Genomic DNA, 20,838 nt, shown 5'->3' on the forward strand with positions numbered 1-20,838 from the left:
AGGAAATTTCATTATCAGTCTCTTTTCACGAGTACTTTCACGTTTCATATGAACTTAAAATTGGTTTTCGACATTTGGTGTTGTTAGAAATGATTTCTTTTGAGAAGGTATTTAAAACAGTCGCACAGAAGTTTGCAATACAATGTAAAAACTCTTGTTACAAAGTTTTTGTCCACTTCAAGTTACTCGAACTTCTGGTGGATTCCATTTCCACCGACGTGACGGTTCTGTCGTAATGCACCAGTCATTTGAAACACCCGCCCCGCCCCTCATAGAGGGATACCCGGGGCATTCACTTTTACTGTCAGTGAAATGCGGGGAAAGCCCCGTATTGCGGGCAAAAAAATTCAGAATGAACTCCCTTCGCCCTCTAAACATCAAGCGCAAATCATGAAATAGATTATAGTTTTTTTTAACGACTGGAGCTTTCACATGATTTCACCACTGAAGTCAAGGTTACTTATTTTTTTCCCTTCCTCTTCGTTTTCTTCCTTTTCTTGCAGTCTATTGAAAAATAGAAGAAAAAAAATCGATGGATCCGAAAAAGCATGATATTGAGCGATTGAAATTATACCTTCTTCGTCAATTGCTCATCCTCCATGTTTTCTGCGAACATGCAACTTGAACCAAGTCTTGTAGAAGAGATCGCGATCTGAAATCCCTGCCAAAACCCCGCTCAGCCCCCGCATTGTATAGCGAAGCCGTGAAAAAAGGTGCATTCCCCGACTACCGGGGAACCTAAATCGGGTGAAAACGAGGTGAAATGTCAGCTGTCACTGTCAGCTGCAGGGGCCTTACTTTCAGTGTCTTCAATCAGAAACAAAGAAACGCGTGAAAGGCGGGAAAGGCGTGTAATATGCAACGGAAACAGCATTGGACATTTTCGAATTTAAGCGAGCATCAAGCGTGACCTTACGAAAAGAATTTTGAGCGCTAATTACGGAATATACGAGATCCGAAAGATCAATACTGAACTCTCTATCCGTGAAAAGCCACTATCATATGGCTAGCTCCAAGAGCGAGCAACATGACCTAAATCCGCAAGAAAATAATTGTCTTTTACCCCATTTAATAAATCGTTTATTGACCAAGCTTGTTCGGTGAAGATGGCTGGATATTGTTTGGCCTCGTTCTCTTTTTGCGTGTTTATAAAACACTTGGCCAATATTAAGCCATCTTGGCATCACACTTGGTCAACGACCCATATACATATACTGTAAATTCCATTTGCTTCGGTTATTTTGCCTGAGAATTCACAAATAAGTACTTTTTTGAACGCTTATGCAGCAGGCAGCCGACTTTGGTTGCCTTATCCCTCATGAACTCCTCCAAGTAATCATGGCACGCTAGTAACGCATCTTCTAATGTATCAACGACGGAACTGACCGAGGTAAGGTCCGCTTTAATTGTTGAATGTGGTTTACCTTGGAATCTCGATTTCTTGAACCCTCGAATTTTCGAAACTCTCGGTAGGTCGAGCCAAAAGTCGTTTTTCTCTTCTCAGTCAAACACTGTAATTTTACTTTGTCCCCATGCAATTTCTTGTACTACTCGCCTTTTTAAACCAATTTTCATTTTCCTTGGAGGCTCGAAAAGTCGGATTAGACTGTATTTTCTACCTCGTTGGGGAACTGAATAGGCCTCAAGATTTACGCGATGCCAAATAGGGTGAGGCAACGTTCACACCCTGACATAGTGTACCTACGATGAGTTTTCAAGCCGCGCCTGTCGCACGGAGTGATTTCTCGAGGGTGATATATTCTGGCCTGGTACAGAGACGGCAAGAGGACAACAACAAACTAAAACTGTTAACAACACGCAGTATTGTGATCATGGCCATGCTATTGAACTTTAAGAAATAAGGTGAGAAGTTAACGCCGCCCGTCAGCATTTTCTCTTTCTGTGGAAATCTCGACACGCGCAATCGAAATTCCGAGTGGGAAAGAGGCTGGGGTTGAAGTTCTACCCTTACAGGGCCGCCAAAGACAAAAAAATTACTGTGATGAAAAGCGTGTCCTTAATGGATTTAAGAACTTGCTACAGAAGGGGTTTTGGAGCATTTTCCTGTTCTCCAGTGTGTCTTTATTGTACTTCATTAATCGTTCGTTGCCAAACGATTAAAGAAACGAGAGCTGTCTTACCATGCAATGATTATCGGGTTCCCGTTATGACAAATAGATACGTAACTAGGCCTCTAACAGTGTCCACGGTGAGGAAATATCTAAATATGATTCAACACTTCTTGATCACGTGAATTTTTTCCCCACGCTTAGTCAGATGATCTTAATTCATCAAACAGAGCAAGCCACTGTCACGTGAAGCACCCTTAAGTAATGTAAGTCTCTCGCTTATTGGCTTTGCCACGCTACTTTAGAGGTGCTCCTTTCTCTTTTTAATGCAGGTCGAAACAAGAATAAAATCCAAAATAATCAGAACTGGACTGGATGTTAAATTTAGCTTCGATTTCTTTAGCTGTTTTATTTTTCATTTGTAATACTTATCAAGAAGTCATAACAATTAGCTTTCCGGACTTTTTTTTCAAGCACAAGTTTTTTAGTTTAAGTGCAAAGCTATAAAAAGCACTTAACAGCTACTTAAACGATATCTTTATTGGTCTTGATTATAAGTTGATTTAGGGTAATCTGCTACTGAGCTTATATCCTTATTTTGTCAATCTTCTTCTTTTGGCGGTGATATATGGAGGAATCTTTTTCAATGAATCCAGGTATAAATGGGAAGTTTTGTTCAGTTGTTTTTCAGATACAGAAGCGTTTTGTTATTTTATTGATTAAGTATTAAGCATTAAAACGCTTGACTGGAAGCATAAACAAAATTACAAGCTAAGTGTAATGTGACATTTTAGTTGAAGTCCGTGCAAGCTCCTCAGTGAAATTAATCTTCACAGGAACCTTTTTGTCGGAATACAAATTACATAGGACATGCAACAAACGCATAAAATGCAATAATTTTTTAGTCCTCCTGCGTTCTGTAGAAGACAAATAACGTGTGAAACGAGCAAAACATCTCACGGTTAATGTGTTGCAGAAAATATCTCTGACAGCCCAGTTGTAGTCCTCATGGGGTAAAAAAACATGGAAGAAAAAAAACTGTAACGAGATGTTTTCGGTGTTAAAAATCAGATATAGAGATTGTTCATTTTCAGTTTGCTTCAATGGTAAACAGGATATCAATAGATAAACCTTAACAAAACAAATACAAACCTTACTGAAAATGAAGCCCTTCATCGTACATCAAATCATGTGGCTGCACTATTTTCTTATATATTCATTGGCATAGCCTATGTACATGTAACTACAATAACCAAAAAAAAGACAACTTCATTTGTACACATGTATCTGTACGTTTTTTTCTTCACAGGTCTAGAGAGTATTTCATTTTGCCAGAACCATTTAGTTATCCTGTATTACCATGTCGGTGGAAAGCGGTATGTTTGCTTCAAACAGTTCATTGCACATCCACTATTCCTCTTTAGTATAAATCTGCTAGCGTTCTATCACAAATGCCGTTCTCTGATTGGCTACGCTACTCACTATTCTGTTGTAGATAGTGAGTAGCGTAGCAGTGTACCCTTGTTAACAAAATGGAGGCCGCTTCTTGGCGTTTTCGAAGTGTCTGTGAAGAGGATTTAGATAAAGTTTTGAAGCCGACAAGTGGATTTATACTAAAGCAATAAGGTTGTTCTCTCTGGATTTCTATGCGTGATAGTTGACTCGGGCTGCGCCCTTCAACTATCGCGCGATAGAAATCTCGAGCTCATAATCTACTTTTAATAGACTATTCCCAAGGTCTTGTTAGAATACATCAAGTGAAACGATTAAAGTTCACTGTAAGTTCTTGTCAGGCTCTCAAAGATCAACTGAGAAAACAAGAAAACTGTGAACAGTCTTTTCTATCCAGTGATCGTGTAACATTTGTTTTTTCCCAGGATATATCGATCTTGCAGACATGTCAGGCAGTGAAGGGTAGGTATAGTTTTTGTTCACTTTGCCTCGATGTGCTCGCTTGTTGGCTTATTAATGTGAATTTTCACATAAAGTGACAACTTATTTATAGAGAAGTATTAATTTGTTATATGAGACTAAGCTCTGAGACCAGTCCTTTCCAAATTGTTCTTCATTTATGTTTTTAGTTGTCAATATCGCATTTGCGTGATATTGAGGGGTTTTCAGAAGAAAAAGATCCGTCTGTCTTAAAATTGCACAGGAAGGCTCATTTCAGCTGACTTAAGACGGCTGGAAAGTAACTTGAAGTCTTAATTCCAGGGGGACCGACTAAAAATGATTTTATGCCGAAAGACATTTGCCTTGAAGAAGATTGACAAAGAGCCGCAAAAGTCGGCTGAATTTTAACAGTCATTTCGGACAAAACTAACACCCAAAAGGCTTTTTCAACTGACTTAATAACTTAAAAGAATATTTCCTTGAAACCCAACATAACGTGGATTTAGAAAAAGGTGCCTTCTATAGGTTCGGACTCTTAACCGTTATTAATTTCTACAGGCAGAATCAACGACAAAAAATCTGATTTATCGTTATTCTATATCTAATACGTCTGTCGCTAGACTTTTTTTTCTTGCTGCTAACCCACTACATGTCACGAAAGTTGATGGAGATTGCAGTCTAACATTTTAGTTTTAAGTATATTACAACAGCTTTTGCATTCCACCTGACATTGCAGAAGGCGGTCATCAGACGAAACATTATCCACGGGTTCTGTGTTTCTTCCATTGGACTAACTAATGGATAAAGTCAGGACATTTGTTCGCGAAAGAGGGATTATGGTAAGACTGTTTATAAAACTACGTTAAAGGAGACCGTCGTCTTAGAATTAGTGATTAATTCTTCGGACCACTAACAGCTGATAGACGCCCAGTAGTAGGTCTCTTGTGGTCTGCTAGAGACTCATTGAATAACGTTATTGATTGATTGACTGTTTATGGTGTTAGGCTCTGTTTTGTCTTAAAGTAGGAACCCGTGGTATAGTTTGTCGTCAATGTAAGCTAAATGACAACCGTTAGGAAAAAATTATGAACAAATGACTTTCTGAACTTCTTCTTCCTTTACTTACCGTCTGATAAGTCAGCGTAAGTGGCTCAGTGTAAGTGGTCTGGGGTCAATGAAGGGAATTTACCACAATTCCATCGTTAATAGAACACCGACAATCAAGAGTTGAGCATCAAATAATTTGTTTTTATTCTTAATTTTAAGCAGGAGGACTTTTTCCATGGTTGTGACCTACTGAGGACAGGGTATGTCAGTGCTAGTGACTTTAACAAAGCTCTGAAGGAAGTGTTTGAAGAGCTCTTAACGGATGAACAGGTGGAAGAAATACAGAACCGATACTGCGTGCACAACAGCCCTGATAATTGCTTCAATTGGTCAAAGTTCTTGCACGATGCTGAGACCGGTAAGATTTCGTCACTCTTATCTCTCATAAACTATTTGATAACAATTGCTAATAACTCAGGGAAAAAAATTTACACTTAAATCGAGTTGAGTATCATATTTTAATTAAGAGTAGTATTTTAATTCTCCTTATTTTTTTCCTGCTGCCTGAGAAGAAAGCTAGGCAGCGGAAAAATTAGCATAATTTCGAAACAAAACGCAAAAAACATACTTTTGATGAAGGAAACCGGTTAATGATCTCAGTAATTATCTCAATAATTAATACTAGCTAGTGCACTGAAGCTATAAACGGTCGGGGAGGAGGAGGGTTAAAATGGGTTACCCATGTACAAGGTTGTGATGTCAAATTGAAAACGTCCAGCATTTTTTTTGCAAATTGTCTTCCTTGGAGAAATTGCTCAAAAACTGATTATTTTAGCTTGGGCGATTTGCTTTCCGAGTACAGACTACGTGATATTCTCTAGATAATTGTTCTTTTATCCATCTAATAATTATTTGTTCATGTACACGCGACTATTTGAAAGTTTGAAAGCGAGAATTCTCAAGAACAAACCACCCAAGGTAAAAAGATCTATTTCTCTCCCTTCAACGATTTCCTTAATATCTTGTGCGACTTTCTAGAGGCGTTTTTTCATGCGCGCGAACGTACTTTTTTTCTTTTTAATTTTGATACCGTTTTGACAACCAGTGCAGCCAATCACCATGATAGTGTTCTTAAACGCTTTAACTGTTGAATTGAGAGAAGGAAAAGAGAGAGAGAGAGAACCTGGTGACAAGGCTCACTCGCAAGCGGAGCATTCCATCCACTTGTCCATTTCGCCTATTCTTTGCAAGATGGCCTGTTCAAAAATTCCTTCAGCAAGATCTCGTACTCGTTTTGTTTACAACGCGCTGAACACACGGTCCAACTAAATATTAACGATAATGGGAAAATCAAGAACTGGGAGACAGTTCTCAGAAATGACATTTAAGGAAATACCCAGTAATTAATAAGAAGTTTACCTTCAAATTTGACACAAAAGGAGTTGGTTAGTATGAACTCACCAATCCATTCATTTACTTTTGACTTTGTTTCTGGCCTATGTTGTATTTACTTTTTTCACTGTGAAAAAGGCAAGCAATAAACACAAGATGGCGAGACAAAATGTTGCACTTAGATAAAGTCACAATAAGAAAGATGTCAGGTAATTACAGAGGCTGTATTTGGAAAGAGAATTGCAAGGGATCCAACGGGTGACTTTCGGCACGTGGGTAAGATGCTCTTTCAGTGAACTTTAGAAAGCTACTTGGAGCTATGGAAGGACATTCAACTCCGTTTAAAAGAGATATTGACAAAGATAATCAAATTGAAACACTAGAGCTGTAAAACGTTCATACCTCCGGGGGTTATGTTATGTATGTTGTGTTATATGTCTTTACGATATCTAATGATAGTATAAAGTAGCAACTGCCAAGCTAGGGTTAAAGGACACCTCATTTTTTGTTTGCTTCACAAGAACCCTTTGTGCCTCAGAACAGCACTTTGCAGCCTCAGAAGACGGAGCTACTAAAGAGAGTTGCTCTGCTAATGAAGGGTAAAATGGACCTCTCGAATCTACTGTGCCAAGCGTCCAATCAGAATTCAAAGAGGTACTTGCTTTGATAAATACAATTACATTGACGTACACAGTTTTAAAGCATGTCCTCATTATTACTGGTTGGCCAAAATTGATTTGCTATTTTATTTAATGTTAATTTATTAATGAAATTTGCGAACTTGAGGGAGGGGTCTAAGTCAAGACAGTTGCCTTTTTGATATTAGCTTCAGCTGCGAGTACGGTCACTTGTCAGCAATTAGTTTTTCCATTTCCCTTTTACCTTCCATTCACAGGAATGGACAAAATGACCATACATTTGACAAGCAGGCAGAGGATGTCTTTCAGCTTCTTGCTGCGGTCATCGAAAAGGGAGAATTAAAGGTTAGCCATTACAAAAATTTACAGCTAGTCAGTAACATTACTCAAAACACCAGACTTAGAAAAGCTTTTAAACTTGACAGGCAAAAGGTATTGCAGTTGTATACCTTTTCTTTCTTCCGCGTTCAACAGTCAATTGTGTCAGACGTTCTCTTTTTCAAGACCCTTGAAAGGTATTTTAACACAAACTACGTTGCATTTTAAGGCCATCATGGATATATACACAGATGAGACGGGTTTTAAATGCCAAGAGTTTCTACAAGATTTGAAGGTGGGCACTATATATCATTCCCTCACTTCTCACATTGTTATTTGATTGTTTACACATCAATGGAACCATACAGTCTTCCAAGTCAAGATCACGGTTCCCTCTGTAATGACTGATGGGGTGGTCTAAATATATTCGACCAGGTCTTGAATGGTTCTGACTGAATTTGAACTTAAGTATTCGGCTAATCGCGGTTAACTGTGACAAACTGTATTAATTTCAACGTAACTTAACCTTTTTAGTTTCCATGCTGTTACCACCTGTACCCATCTGTATGTAGGTGGGCCGTTCATCCAAGGCGGGATTACGTTTTTCTATGGGTAGTAACAACAATTTTAAGAGTAAAATAAAGTAAGGTCATTTAGACAAAATCGATTTATAATAGCAAAACAGTCTATGATAGATCCTTTTTTTTTTGAAAACATACACTTATTTTGGTGGTTTTCGGCAGATTTCATCCCTCATATCACTCTTTACTAGCATCCGGAGTATAATGATTTTGCTGAAGCCATTTATTAACAACCCCCAATGGTGTTTTCTCAAGGAAGTTTTTTGTGATTCTATAACAAATATCAAAGTCGAAAGTCAAAAAGGGTAAATACTTCATTTCACTGTGTTCCTTGACAGCTAATTATTTTTATATTACAGAAAGTGGAAGAGTGCCATAAAGAATCAAGACCGCCTTCCAGAAGCAACAACGTCTCACCGAAGTCACTGGGATTTTTCATTGACACTCCTGAGGATCAAGCGCATTCCTCCCAGAACTCGAAGCACTCCATCAGACGAAGCAGAAGGCCATTCCTGAGTATTTCTTACGAAAACTTAGTTTGGATAGTATTTACGATCGTGACGACACTGTGCGTGGTTGATCGATTTGTTCTGAAAGGTGACGTGGTGCTTGGACGAGCAGCAAAATTCCCCAAGCGTCTTTGGGGTACAAACATTGGTGAGACCATCACTAATGTCGTGTGGGGTGTCACAGCACGTATGATCATTACCTCTCAGAACTTGATGTTTTACACGATGCTGTGGTGCTTTCCAAACTTCATCAGCGAGATCGCTCCAAACTGGATTACACTGGACGGAATCCGTGCTGTTCATTCAAGAATTCACACGTTCGCTGGAGTATTCTTGATGGCTATACCATCTCTGGCCCATGTACTGGTGATTTTCGTTCCACCCCTTATTGACGGCACAAACCTGAAGTATTATCCACCGAGCACGTTCAACTATAGCAAGTATCCAGACCACCTGAACTGGTCGGAATTCTGGGATCCTGCAGCTGTTCAAGGTTGGACATTTAACGACCACACAGGCGTTCATCTGACGGCTGACGAGATCTACCGTTTCATGATCATAATCGTCATATTCTGCATCTTTGTTCCTCTGAGCAGATCGTATTACGCAAACCATCGGAGCTATTCTTTGGCAATGGCCTTACACATCTTTGCTGGAATCTGGTACGCTATTGACAACATTCGAAAGATCACCCATGGTCTGTCACAAGTCACCAACCTTCCCATACTCGCACTCTGGTGTTTCGACCGACTGCTCTCCATTTGGATCTATCGACATCATCATGGCCGCATTGTTCGCAAAGAAGTGATTGGAAACAACGAGTACGTCATCATGTACATCAAACTCGACAAGGAAGTGAAGCATGCTGTTGGCGATGTTTACTATCTTCTACACCAGGTGAAAGGAAGCACAGGAATACTACCACAACGATCGCATCCCTTTACGACATTTGCCAATGTGTCGCAAGATTCAACATGGGACATCGGTTTTGTGATATCGATATTAGAGGACGAGGAGCAAATGTGCCTGCCGTGGACGAGCTGGCTCGCTCACAGTTCAGATACTTCAAATTTCCACGTGTGGGGACCGTATCGTTCATCCGTTTGGAAGTTGTATAAACAGATGGTAGACGTGACAGATGGACAGTCGCCATCGCACTATGTTCTCTTCGCGACAGGATCTGGCTGTGGTTATATCTTGGATGTCCTCAGCTGCGTGGCCCACAAATCAGAATTATCTGAGCACGGAAGCCAAACATGCAGAAAGATTAAAATTGACATCTTCTGCTCAGTTCGATGTAAAGCGTTTTACTATTTTTTGAGGAAAACTATCGGCGAACTCCTGAAGAAGATCAAAGAGAAGAACACTGCAACAGTAAATTTCCAATTTTATGTCACCGGTGCGGCGGAAGAAGGAGATAATCTCGAAGAACGCGAAGATGATATCCAGGCAGAAACACAGATTCAGCTAATCAATGGGCGAATAGATTTCGAGAAAGCTCTTAAGTCCGCTAACAAGAAGTCTCGCTGTTACTTCGTGGGAAGACCAGTAATTGTCGAAAATGTTGAAAAAATATGCCAGAGAAAAGGAATCAGGTTGGTGAAGGATTACACAAACGGACGAGGAAACGAACAGGATCGTCGTTTATTAATGAAGTACCTTAAGATAACCTTTTGGGTGTTGTTTATCATAACTGCTGTTTGCCTTGCGATACGTCTAATGATTGACGTTAAAACCATCAAGCAATCTATACAAACTATTACAACGAATAAGACGAAGTGAGACTTCTAGAAAAAAAAAGAAAAGAGAAAATCAAATTATCGTTTAGCTTTTAAAGTACCTCACTCAGCTGGACTGTCGGACATTTTATCAGTAAGATATTTTGTGCTTATTTTTCCTATATTTGACACTAAACATTTATTACATCGTTGTATTCCTGGCGCAACTTCATCCCTCTTGACCCTTTTGTCACCAAGAATAAGAACCAAAATGATTCATTTTGTTAGCGGAGTATCGACTGCAATTAATTAGAAAACTAAGACAATTACTTTCCTCGACTTTATCAGAGTTTAAATAAATCGTGTTAATTGACTTTCAAATTGCAGCAATCATATATTTAGCACCGGCAAGTCGCCGTAGTTAGTTGTAATGGTTATAGAGTTACTTGTGAAGTCCGAATCCTCGAGATTGTGTTTGTACACCATTTTACTCGAAAGTATAATGGAACATTTTATATTGTGTGCAAAAACCTCTACTGAAGAAGGTAGAATAACCTGATATACCTTTCTATAATACTATAGATAACAACAAGAAGGATTTTATGAGTCAGTTTTCTCAATATAACCATAGATTATATTTATAGCAATTTTTTGAAGTTATTCTTATCTATAATGACTGCAGATTGTTGACATAACTTCCAATGTCCAAGTGAATTGGCTAAAGTATACGTAATTTAGCATAGATGTCAATACAGAATTGTTGATATTGTATCTACACCTATCAGTAGTGAACAATTTAATGCTTTTTCTATTTTTTGAACAGAATTTCAGTCAAGACTGTATTTCCAGTTATGTAGCCTCAATTTGTTGAAGCCGTGAAGGTTTCCTACAGCAGCGTTTAGTGTAACAGTTTAACTGGGTCAAGTTTGTTTCCAGCAGTTTCTTCACAGCACAATTAAAGTTATTTCTCACCAAGGCGCATCGGTGGACTGATGAAAACTATCACATTAACGACCAAATATGAACTGGCCATAACCCCTCCGCACCTACCCTTCCTCCATGCCCTTTAAATAACAGAGATGGTTGATGGACTTGTTAATATTGCAATCGACGCTTCACTTCCAGGGTAATTCTATTAGAAAAAAGTGTAAAATATATTTAAGATTTGGACATAAACAGCAAAATTACAGCACCAGAATTAAAGGGTGAATTGACATGGTGGTCATGGTGACCTGCGTTACAAAGAGTTCACTCGACACTCCTCTAGCAACAAAAGTTTAAATTTCAGAAGGCGCCATTGAATTACTTGAGCTCACTTGTCAGGGGATACTCAGGCGACGTAAAGCCGGATCACATGACTGGTTGATTTGATTTAATTTATGCATGAGCTGCCCCCGACCTTTTCCTCGCGTAGCTTTGTGGATTTGGGAAACTGGGAACACTTTTCCGAGAATTGAGTGCTATTACCTGTATTGGTGTAATATTTGTTTTCACAGAAGCTTAAGGAAGTCATGTTCCTGACCCTTAAGCCTTCCTTTAAAAGCAAACAACTCAACCAGGATTTGCATTAATTGTATTGACAAATCCGTTGTGATCCTAAATAGACAACTGAGCATTCCATGAAATAGAATTTGTGACATTCTTACTTTTGTTCTGCGTTTAAATATAAAGATTTAGAAGAAAAACCATCCCAGTTAAATACACATTGTGATAAAGCCTGAAAAAAAAAAAAACGGCCACGCGTTCAAACCATTCAAGCAAGGACTTAGCAAGGACTCGCAAAGATCTGGAACTCTCTTGTCCTCTTTATTGTTGATTTAACTTCGTAGTACATAGCTCAAAGCTAACTCGGGGTAAATTGGGCTTATATATGCTTACGGTGTGATAATAATGGCAGGTGAACTTTAAGGTTTACAACAAAATAAACAAGTAAGTCAAGTCGCATCAATACCAACATCGGTAAAGGAAATTGCTAAACGTTTATATCTTCCGTTCAAGATACGTTTCAGGAAATTGCTCAAAATATAGGTAAATAACGGTGTTAGCTGACAATATGCTACTTCGCATCTAAGAACAGTGATATTAATGAAGCTTAATGAAATACTGGACCGTAAGTAATCTTAATGCATAAAGGGAAGTTTCTTTCTATGTCAACATTTATGAATTTGTAATTGTTCTATATTTAAGATGCATACATTTTTAACTCATGACATTTCCAGTAGATTACGATAAGTTTACAATTCTAAGTAAAGTGCGGAACCTATTTACGATAAGGATATAAAGAAGAGCAAATATTACAGATAAACCTACTCATAGTTTTGGAGTTATTTCTCCTCTGTCACAGACGTCATAACTGATTTTGTACTTCTAACAGGAGCCCTAAGCGATTATGGCCCCTGACTCCTAAACAACTGTTCTTTGATAAACATCCGGAACGCTGATATAATTAAAAAAAAAAAATGAATCTTTTATCATTACGAACAATATTAACAATGGAAAGATGAATATAACTGTTTTGAGTGGAGGTGTAAAGAGGTGTTACAATAATCTTCATCTACACCTATGTTTAAAAAGCAGAGAAGGTGGAATTACTCCAGGGTTTGTTGTATAAAGATAAAGCTGGTTTGGGGACTGTTGTTTGGTCACTTATTCATAATTGTTAAGAAAATTGATCAATGAAGACATGATTGATCGTTATATTTTAATATAACGATTAAAGCCTGACAAAAATCATTCAGGCTTGAACGGGATTCGAACTCACGAACTCTGCGATAGCGGCGCAGCGCTCTAACAACTGAACTATCAAGCCAGTTGGTAGTCAAATCAATGTTAACCGGTTGTTTCCAATCCAGCTCTTCAAGTTTTTCGTCTTATACTTCTTTGCTTTCAGTTTCTTTAAGCTTATGCGACAAAAAAAAACGTTCAATTCTGGCCCCATAGCATGTTTTTATACAACAAGCAACTTGTAATTGACATCGGCAACTCCAAAAACTGCCGCAATACGACCTTCGGTATTCACTGCAATCCCTTGTAAGACATCAATCTCTTCATCATCGATTTGAGTGCTGCGCACAAACTCACCATCCTTGGTGTAGATTTCCATATGCAGGACGCCTTTCTCTTCGTCTATACCAGCGACGACGACATGTTTACTTGCACGGTGAAATGCAATCTTAGGAAAGGAATAACATCCTTGGAGTGCAAACTTGTCAAGATGGTCTCCATCTTCACTGAATATGTGAACACAGGAATCGCCCCTGTCCACTACCATAACACGGCCATCATTAACAGTGGTAATGTCCCTCGCATCCTTCAACAGTCCTTCTCCAAAGCTGCAAACGAACTGTCCATCAGTATCAAACACATCAACTTCGTCGTTTTCCTCAGTTCTCCTTGTCGGCAGAACACGTGATTTAGATGGGCTGAATGCGGAGCGCAATGCTTTATAATTAGTGCGAAGCCCACGGACACGCCTGGGACGCGAGGAAGAAGCATTTTCTTCGCTCCCCTCTTGCTCCACGCTAGCACTCGCTAAACCGCCATCTGATCTCCCCAGCACCAACACTTGGTCACGGTCATTGACTGCCAGTCTATGCCAGTGCCCTTTTCTCACAGGAAACTTGTCATGCAGATAAACCGTGTTGTTAAATTTGTAAACAACGTGCTCAGATCCAAAGGCATTTAACTTGATTAGTACGTAGATGTTGTCATTCGTGTCTGAGACCACATCAAGAACTTGTAACGTTGTATTTACGTCGTCCGTAGGAGGACTGAATGGACTGGTAAAACTGCCGCTGCTGTCAAACACCTTCACGTTATTATCCCCACGGTCTGCGACAAAAAAGTCTCCGCTGGAGTTTGTAGCGATACCCTGTGGGATCTTCAGCTTTTGCTCCTCTTCACCCTCCTGACCAAATGACCATGGTGTGACACAACAGTATTCCATTCCTTGTTTTCGCAGAATTTTATTTACTCTTCCGTCACGCAATGGATTCACTTTGTCTTCCCCACTGCCAACGCAAGGCCAGTTTGACAGCTCCTTATTACCGAAACAGACCATCAGCGTGGTGGCGTAGATGACAAAATTCACGTGACAGACGCTGGCAATAACTTTTCTGCGTTCAGTCTTACCAAATCGAGCCCGTAAGCCTTTCGTTAGCTCGACATTAAAATACTCTTGAACAGCAGACAGATAGTGAAGCTCTTCAATGTATACTCTACATGGTGCTACTGCGTCCGCGGGATTGTCTAGTTTCTCTAGTATTGTCGCCATAACTCGATAGTGCATTGCTAGAATGCGGTCTGATAATTCAAGAGCTTCATTAGCGAAGGCCCTTGTTGCTTCCTTGCGGGCATCTTTAAATCTCTCTTTCGCGTCGGCAAGCGCTCTCGTAGTTGATTCATCAAGGCCATTGAGCTCCAACTTTCGCATACCTTCCGCGAGAGAAAATGCTTCATCACAAGCTGCTTGTGTCTTCACGGTACCTCGCTCACTTCTGGACCTTGCCTTATCAAACACCTCATACAACAACTCGATTCCTTCCTTGAAGAAGCTGATGCTTGCCAGTAAATCTTTCCTTGACAACCCTTCCAACTTGGACTTGATATCGTCAATTTCACGGATGATCAAGCCACGAAATTTTTGATTTGTTACATCGCCATCTTTTAACTTCTCTGCTGCCTTATTCCTGCCTTTTCTCACAAGTAAACCAATTGTTTCTTTGAACACAGCTATAACTATGGAAGACATTGTCAAAAAATGGTAAAATTGTAGCGTGTTTAGCCCAAACGCGTCGGCGTGACGTGGCTTCGCGATCATACATCCGCTTCCAAAACATTGGTGCCACGAAATGAATTATGGGCTGGACTCGATTACACATCTTGGACTAAAAGGCATGGGCTGATCGCTTGTGGTAACCAGAGAGGAATCATGTGACATACAGAATCAAAGGCCCCGGCCAGGGCTGCCTCTACAGGCCCGCAAATGATCCCGGACCGCAAATGAACCCCGGACCGCAAATGATCCCCAAACTGGACCTCAAATTAAATGATCCCGGAACTGATTCCACCGCAAAAAGTTAGGAATGGCCGGGACGCCATGAAAAGTCTATGGGTGGATATATATCTTTATTAATTATCCTAAGCGAAGGAAAGACAAGCGCCTCTGGCATAAACACAGCAATAAAAAAACGTTAAACATACTGCCCAAAATAAAAAATACATGTGTCGACTGAACAAATTGTTCATTTACGAAATGCACCCCAAAAATTAATATACCTGAATCTTCGAAGATGCCTCTGCTATCTAAATTAACCGCTTGGAACATTTCCCCTCAGTGTACTCTTGTTATACTTGCGTCCTATTTAGACATGAGCTTCCATGAACGTGCACAACATTTCTTCGCGCGAGTTACCGCAGTGTTCTTTAATAGCTTTATTTGCATGCCGTACGAGTAGAGCTGTCGCTTTTGCTAATGATCTTTTTTCCCTGTCAATAATGTCAATAATCTCCTTGGGGCTGAAAGCTACGCCACGAAAATGTAGTCAATCCACTTGGGAATTCTCAGTTGTCTCCAGATTTGAGGATAGCCGTGAACATCCTGTGTTAGCATACATCTCAGGCCCGGACCCAATACGACTACAAATTTCAAACACAGGATTTCGTGACGATGGATATCATTTTTAAAGTTGTGAAATTTGCATTCAAATCGTTAGTACTGTACATTTTGCTCGCGTTACAAATAGTAACTGTTGTATCAAAAAACAGTCGAACCTCCTGTTGCGACCACCTCTCGTACGCGACCACCTCTCCTCGGGACCGGTTTTCTAAACTACAAAAAGTTTCCAAGTCAAATCATTATATTTGGAACCTCTTGTAAGCGACCACCTCTCGTAAGCGACCGTGACCACTTTTAAAGCTAAAAGTTTGAAATTTTCTTTTGTTTTTAACCTCCTGTAAGCGACCACTTGACAGATAATAGAGCGAAAATTGGATAATAGAGTGTTGCAACATTATCGCATTCCTGGGTAGTACAAGAGATGGGAATCTCCCATTTGATAGTACCGAATTTTTTTTCTCGGAATTGACTTTTCACGTGAATAAAACATTCAAAACATGGGGTAAGTCTCTGCAGTTACCATATGCCAATGAGGCAGAATTTGAACCCAATATGGTCTAAGCCCTCGTAAGCGACCACCAAGGCTTGACATTTTGGGTGGTCGCTTACGGAAGGTTCGACTGTATTGTATTATTACTGTAAAACCCAGAGAATCGAATCGAAGGGTCAAACATGATATCAGTGAAGTCATCGATATCTTCACTAGTGGAAATATGGAAAATACGCCAGCCGACTTCCGGATGTGGTTTCGTATAAATTTTACAAGTGGTGTATTTTCCAGTAAAACACTCGCGTTTATATAATAAAGGCCTATATATACAGTGAGATATTGACAGACCTAACAATCAATTTTTGTAAGTTATATACCTGTTTGCTAATTCGCAGAAAATGCGCTTCAGAGGTCAGTTTTAAACCAATCATCGTCATCTTTAGATTTTTCTGCGTGACTGAAACCCGTCACTTCAACGTTTTAAGCCTGTTATTTTTTTGTCAAATTTGATTTAAACGCAAACGAGTTGCTAGAACTGAGGGCTCGGACACTAACAAAATAAAATGCTAAAAACAGCCTGTCACAAATAGCTACAAATGCTTGAGTCTACAAGATCTACATCTCAGTCCCCGTAAAAAAAATTAAAAAATAACTAAAAAAATAACTAAACAACTAACTAACTACCTAACTAACTAAGTAACTAACTAACTAAATAAATAAATAAATAAATAAATGTCTTGAATCTGTACAGCGTGGTTGAAACTCGCATTTCCAAAAATCAATTGCACCAAACGCCATCAATGGTCGTCAATTCATCGTCAGTTTTGTACCTGTCTTACATAGCCAAAATTGATTAACCCGTAACTTGCCTGAACCATATCTATCTACCTATCTATTTACCGCCTGTCACGGATTTTGCGTTCTTTACTAAACAGATCAATCCAAGATCACTCGGATCGTGGTGCATCACACTGTACCCTCGTGTCCACAAGACCTTGGTCACTTGGACACGGGGCAAAAGCAACTTGTACCGGAAGTTAAGTCTATTTTTTTTGTAAGTTTCTTTCCTATGTACAATTTGCTCAATTTTCTTTTCTTTTGTTTTGTTTTTTTGGTGGCTTGTTTCAAAAATAACATCCACACAGAAGACTGGTTTCTGTCACCACAACTTTCATTTGTAAATATTAAGATACTAAAGAATGCTCTTTGATTTTACATTTGGAAATCGAGCAACTTGTTAACTATGTTGCCGCCAAATGTCTTTAATATCTCGTCTCCTTAACAAACTCTAAAAACAACGTTTATTCTGAAAGTGCACCACTTTTCTTCCGATGTCTGTGTACCACGGTCGTTCCCCTGCTGACCAAAAGTATTAAGTGGCCTGGGAACGAAAACTGCCATTCACGTTTCACAGATGTGATATCTTGCTCTTATTTGACTAGCCGCTGGGAACTTGACCGTCGTCGCTCCTCCTGGTAGAGTTCACGAACTTGGCTTGCTTCAGACTGTATACCAACAAGTTCATCTGTAAGAAGAAACATTTACTCAATATTCAATTTTCTAAAGATGCGATTGAATGAAAGAACTCTTTCACTTTCAAGACATTTATTTAAAGCTGTTGACCGGTGTATAGGAAATAGCAAGTAAGACTAAACAGATTAAATAGTACACGCAAATACTGGTTTGCGAGAAAAATAAAACTGTTGGCATGTCAGGTTGATACTCACACAACCTTGATCCCGGGCTCTCTCTCCTGTGACTCTCTCAACGACGAGTGAGGCACAGGAGAGAGAGAGTCCGGGATCGAGGTTGATACTCACCTAGGGTGGTGCCAGGCCTGGCTACTAATGTGCATGTGACGTAATACGCAAACAACGTTAGTAGGTACCAGAATGCATCGCGGTATTTCCTTCTAGTCAAGGGGTATAACCAAGGGTTAACAACTGTGTGTAGGGAGGCAAGACGTACTGCAGTGAAGTCTGTCAACTCATCAAATGACCAACCTCTTTGAATAAGTGTCACTCTTAGCTGGAAATAACAAAAAGAAACTGTAGTTAGGCTTAAACTGGTTAGAAGGCCTTTGTGGCGTGGGCAGAAAAATGGTATCAAAATGGAACAATGAGATGAAAAAAGCTGGGATTTGAGAATTGAGACAAGAAAGCAAAGCGTCAACCGAGTTTCCGCAAGAGAATATGATCTTGGTTTCCGCTAGACGCGGTCGTGTTTCGATGAAAACAGCTTGTAGGTTTATTCTGGAGATATTGCAGTTAGATCATAGTGTCGTAGCCATGGGCGGATCTAAGAGCAAATGTGGCAAGGGACCGCAAACAAAAATGCTGCTGTTATACGCCCCACTTTGTTTTAAATCTTTTTTCGGCCTACTATCTTCTTCCTTTTGAAAGCCAACGAATCAGTCAATGGTTGCAGGCACACCATACCTTCGTACCATATTAGATGGTCGTCATTTCGCAATCGTTTCATTGTTGTACCACAGTCATGCTACTGTCGTGGCACAGTCATACCACTGTCGTGTGAGAAGTCTTATAACCACAGTCCTACTCCTGCTGTGCCACAGTCATACCACTGTATTGTGATATAGTCTTACCACAGTCTACTCCTGTCGTTCCACAGTCATCTCTCGGACAGTTGTAAAGTAGTTGAGTTGAAGCCTAACTCTAGATCAGTCGCACCACAGTTGCAAACTACATTCGTATACTTGTTACTCTGAATTTTTTTAAGATCGAAACAGTGAGCAATTAGAACATAAAGAATTCTATTAATTATACTTACTAAAAATAAACTCCAGCAACCGACAAATGATACTGCTACAGCACCGCTTAACTTGGCAAACTGAAGCTCCATTTTCCCACAGACACAGTGATGGTGCTCTATATTCCCTGCGTTGGACGCCTCCGGATCTTCACGAGGTTTATTTGTACTGTTTTGCCTTCGATTTGAAAGTCTTAACGCCATAACAACAATGAGTAAATTGCATGTCACAATAAGGACCATAGCGCTCGCTAGCGCAGACATAAAAATATAAACGAGTGCTTTACCCTCTACCGTATCAGAACCCCACTCAAACAGGCAGAATGTCCCAGGAAAATGTAGAACATTTCTGCTGACTCCAAACGCTGGAAGTAAACTGACAGTGAGTACAGAACATCCAAAACCAATGGCTGTAATCTTGACTTTTTCCCTGTCGTAAACCATGTGTTTATCGTAATAAAAAGGTTTATACAAAGCTAGAAGGCGATCTACACTCATTAAAACAACCAGCAGTATGGATAACATAAATAAAAATGATATAGTGGTGGCTTGGAAGTCGCAAGCCACGTAGTCTCCGATGTAAAAGCCGAAGAAGTACTTTATCAGTGACTGCGGATACGCTAAAGGAAATACCAGCAGGTCTATCCAGGCTAAGAATAATATCAATACATTGGGGATATTTCGTCTGTGCCGGAGAATTCTGTATGTGACAATCAAAACAAGCAGGTTACCAACAAAGCCAATGAGACCAGTTAACATGAGAGTTACGCCGCCAGCAAGAAACTGATCATCGCTGAATTCTTCTTGTCCAAATTCGCGCCCATTCATAGCCAAGTGTGAGGAGACCGCGTTTTAACGCCCTGACCGGTGCCAAGGGGTTAATTAGCTATTTATGTTGCAAATGATTATAATTCAAGCTATAGCGTCGACTCGTTCGCCAGGGTTGTAGCTGATAGATCCAAACGCAGAATTATGTGAAATACAGTCGAACCAAATTGATATCAAGTCGATCGCTCCTTCGGTCCTTCCAAGGGCGCTGTGAGGGTCTCCACGACAGCACATAGAACCCAATGCAATGCCCAACAACTTGACGCTTTAATGGGTTTTTACTCGACAAGTGCACCGTTGAATGGGCTCCGCATATATTATATTTCCCGAAGACTACGAAACCCTAGCTGAAAAAGGGATGTTAACGCTAGCTACAGAACAATCGTTTAAGTCGTCTGAGCTGAACAGTCGCCCTGCTAAGGGTGTTGCTAGTTTGTAAACTTTATTTTTATATTTTAAAATCCCTAAAGCGGTGATGACTGCATTTCGCGGGCGCGTAAACACAAACTACTGGTCACTTCGAGGTGAAATATTAGCCAATCAGCTGTTAGCATTGAAGAGAACAGACGCGCGGAAATTATGAGTCACTTGTGGCAACAGGTGGTGTGCAACAACTGTATGTTCATGTTTTTCTTCCTGATATTTCGCCGAATCCGGACCCGCCGTGTGTTTCAAACCATCAAAGTACTGTGTAACAGACTTGAAACATAGACATTTTTTTTTTAATGTGTTATAGAGAGCCTTACTCACCGTGTTCGACGTCCCTATTGTAAGTTACCGATCGCGACCGAGGTTTTTCCCTTTCGATTTATGGCTCAATCGAAGGAAAACAACGACGAACCGTAACTTGAAGTACGGACTAAGAAGACGAAGTTAGTGAGTATATTTATTACATATGTATTCATAACTCTGCTGTGTATCTGACGGTCGGGTTCGTAATCGATTTCTATTCACGTGGAACGGCCTCAA

The 20,838-nt window shown here is 39.9% G+C and overlaps 3 protein-coding genes across 3 annotated transcripts; 1 reads left to right on the forward strand and 2 right to left on the reverse strand.

Annotated features, from left to right (window-relative positions):
• The first annotated feature begins 4,759 nt into the window (after positions 1-4,759).
• Positions 4,760-10,229, forward strand: LOC145469211 (uncharacterized). Its single transcript, XM_081452903.1, has 6 exons — positions 4,760-4,801; positions 5,229-5,427; positions 6,115-6,195; positions 6,940-7,000; positions 7,297-7,471; positions 8,298-10,229. The coding sequence occupies exons 1-6, from the start codon at positions 4,760-4,762 to the stop codon at positions 10,227-10,229; spliced, it is 2,490 nt and encodes an 829-aa protein (XP_081309029.1).
• Positions 10,230-10,459: 230 nt separating this feature from the next.
• On the reverse strand, positions 10,460-16,993 carry LOC145469849 (uncharacterized). Its single transcript, XM_081453656.1, has one exon. It carries the CDS (start codon positions 14,982-14,984, stop codon positions 13,113-13,115), a length of 1,872 nt encoding a protein of 623 aa, XP_081309782.1. The 5' UTR covers positions 14,985-16,993; the 3' UTR covers positions 10,460-13,112.
• Positions 16,994-17,324: 331 nt separating this feature from the next.
• On the reverse strand, positions 17,325-20,197 carry LOC145469850 (prostaglandin E2 receptor EP4 subtype-like). The gene is made up of 3 exons (XM_081453657.1): positions 19,063-20,197; positions 18,093-18,300; positions 17,325-17,797 (listed from the first exon to the last, which is right to left on the reverse strand). The coding sequence occupies exons 1-3, from the start codon at positions 19,867-19,869 to the stop codon at positions 17,703-17,705; spliced, it is 1,110 nt and encodes a 369-aa protein (XP_081309783.1). The 5' UTR covers positions 19,870-20,197; the 3' UTR covers positions 17,325-17,702.
• Between the last annotated feature and the right edge of the window lie 641 nt (positions 20,198-20,838).

The sequence above is a fragment of the Orbicella franksi genome, chromosome 15, assembly GCF_964199315.1.
Source record: "Orbicella franksi chromosome 15, jaOrbFran1.1, whole genome shotgun sequence".
Lineage (NCBI taxonomy): Eukaryota > Metazoa > Cnidaria > Anthozoa > Scleractinia > Merulinidae > Orbicella > Orbicella franksi.

Bases quoted from the DNA above. Each gene is read 5' to 3' on its own strand.
- LOC145469211 (XM_081452903.1), top strand. From the start codon at position 4,760: ATGGATAAAGTCAGGACATTTGTTCGCGAAAGAGGGATTATG. The intron at 4,802-5,228 runs GTAAGACTGTTT...CTTAATTTTAAG, and splicing joins TTCGCGAAAGAGGGATTATG to CAGGAGGACTTTTTCCATGG. The intron at 6,196-6,939 runs GTGACAAGGCTC...TTTGTGCCTCAG, and splicing joins AGAGAGAGAGAGAGAACCTG to AACAGCACTTTGCAGCCTCA.
- LOC145469849 (XM_081453656.1), bottom strand. From the start codon at position 14,984: ATGATCGCGAAGCCACGTCACGCCGACGCGTTTGGGCTAAACACGCTA.
- LOC145469850 (XM_081453657.1), bottom strand. From the start codon at position 19,869: ATGAATGGGCGCGAATTTGGACAAGAAGAATTCAGCGATGATCAGTTT. The intron at 18,301-19,062 runs GTAAGTATAATT...TGTTATTTCCAG, and splicing joins GTTGCTGGAGTTTATTTTTA to CTAAGAGTGACACTTATTCA. The intron at 17,798-18,092 runs GTGAGTATCAAC...TTCTTCTTACAG, and splicing joins CAGGCCTGGCACCACCCTAG to ATGAACTTGTTGGTATACAG.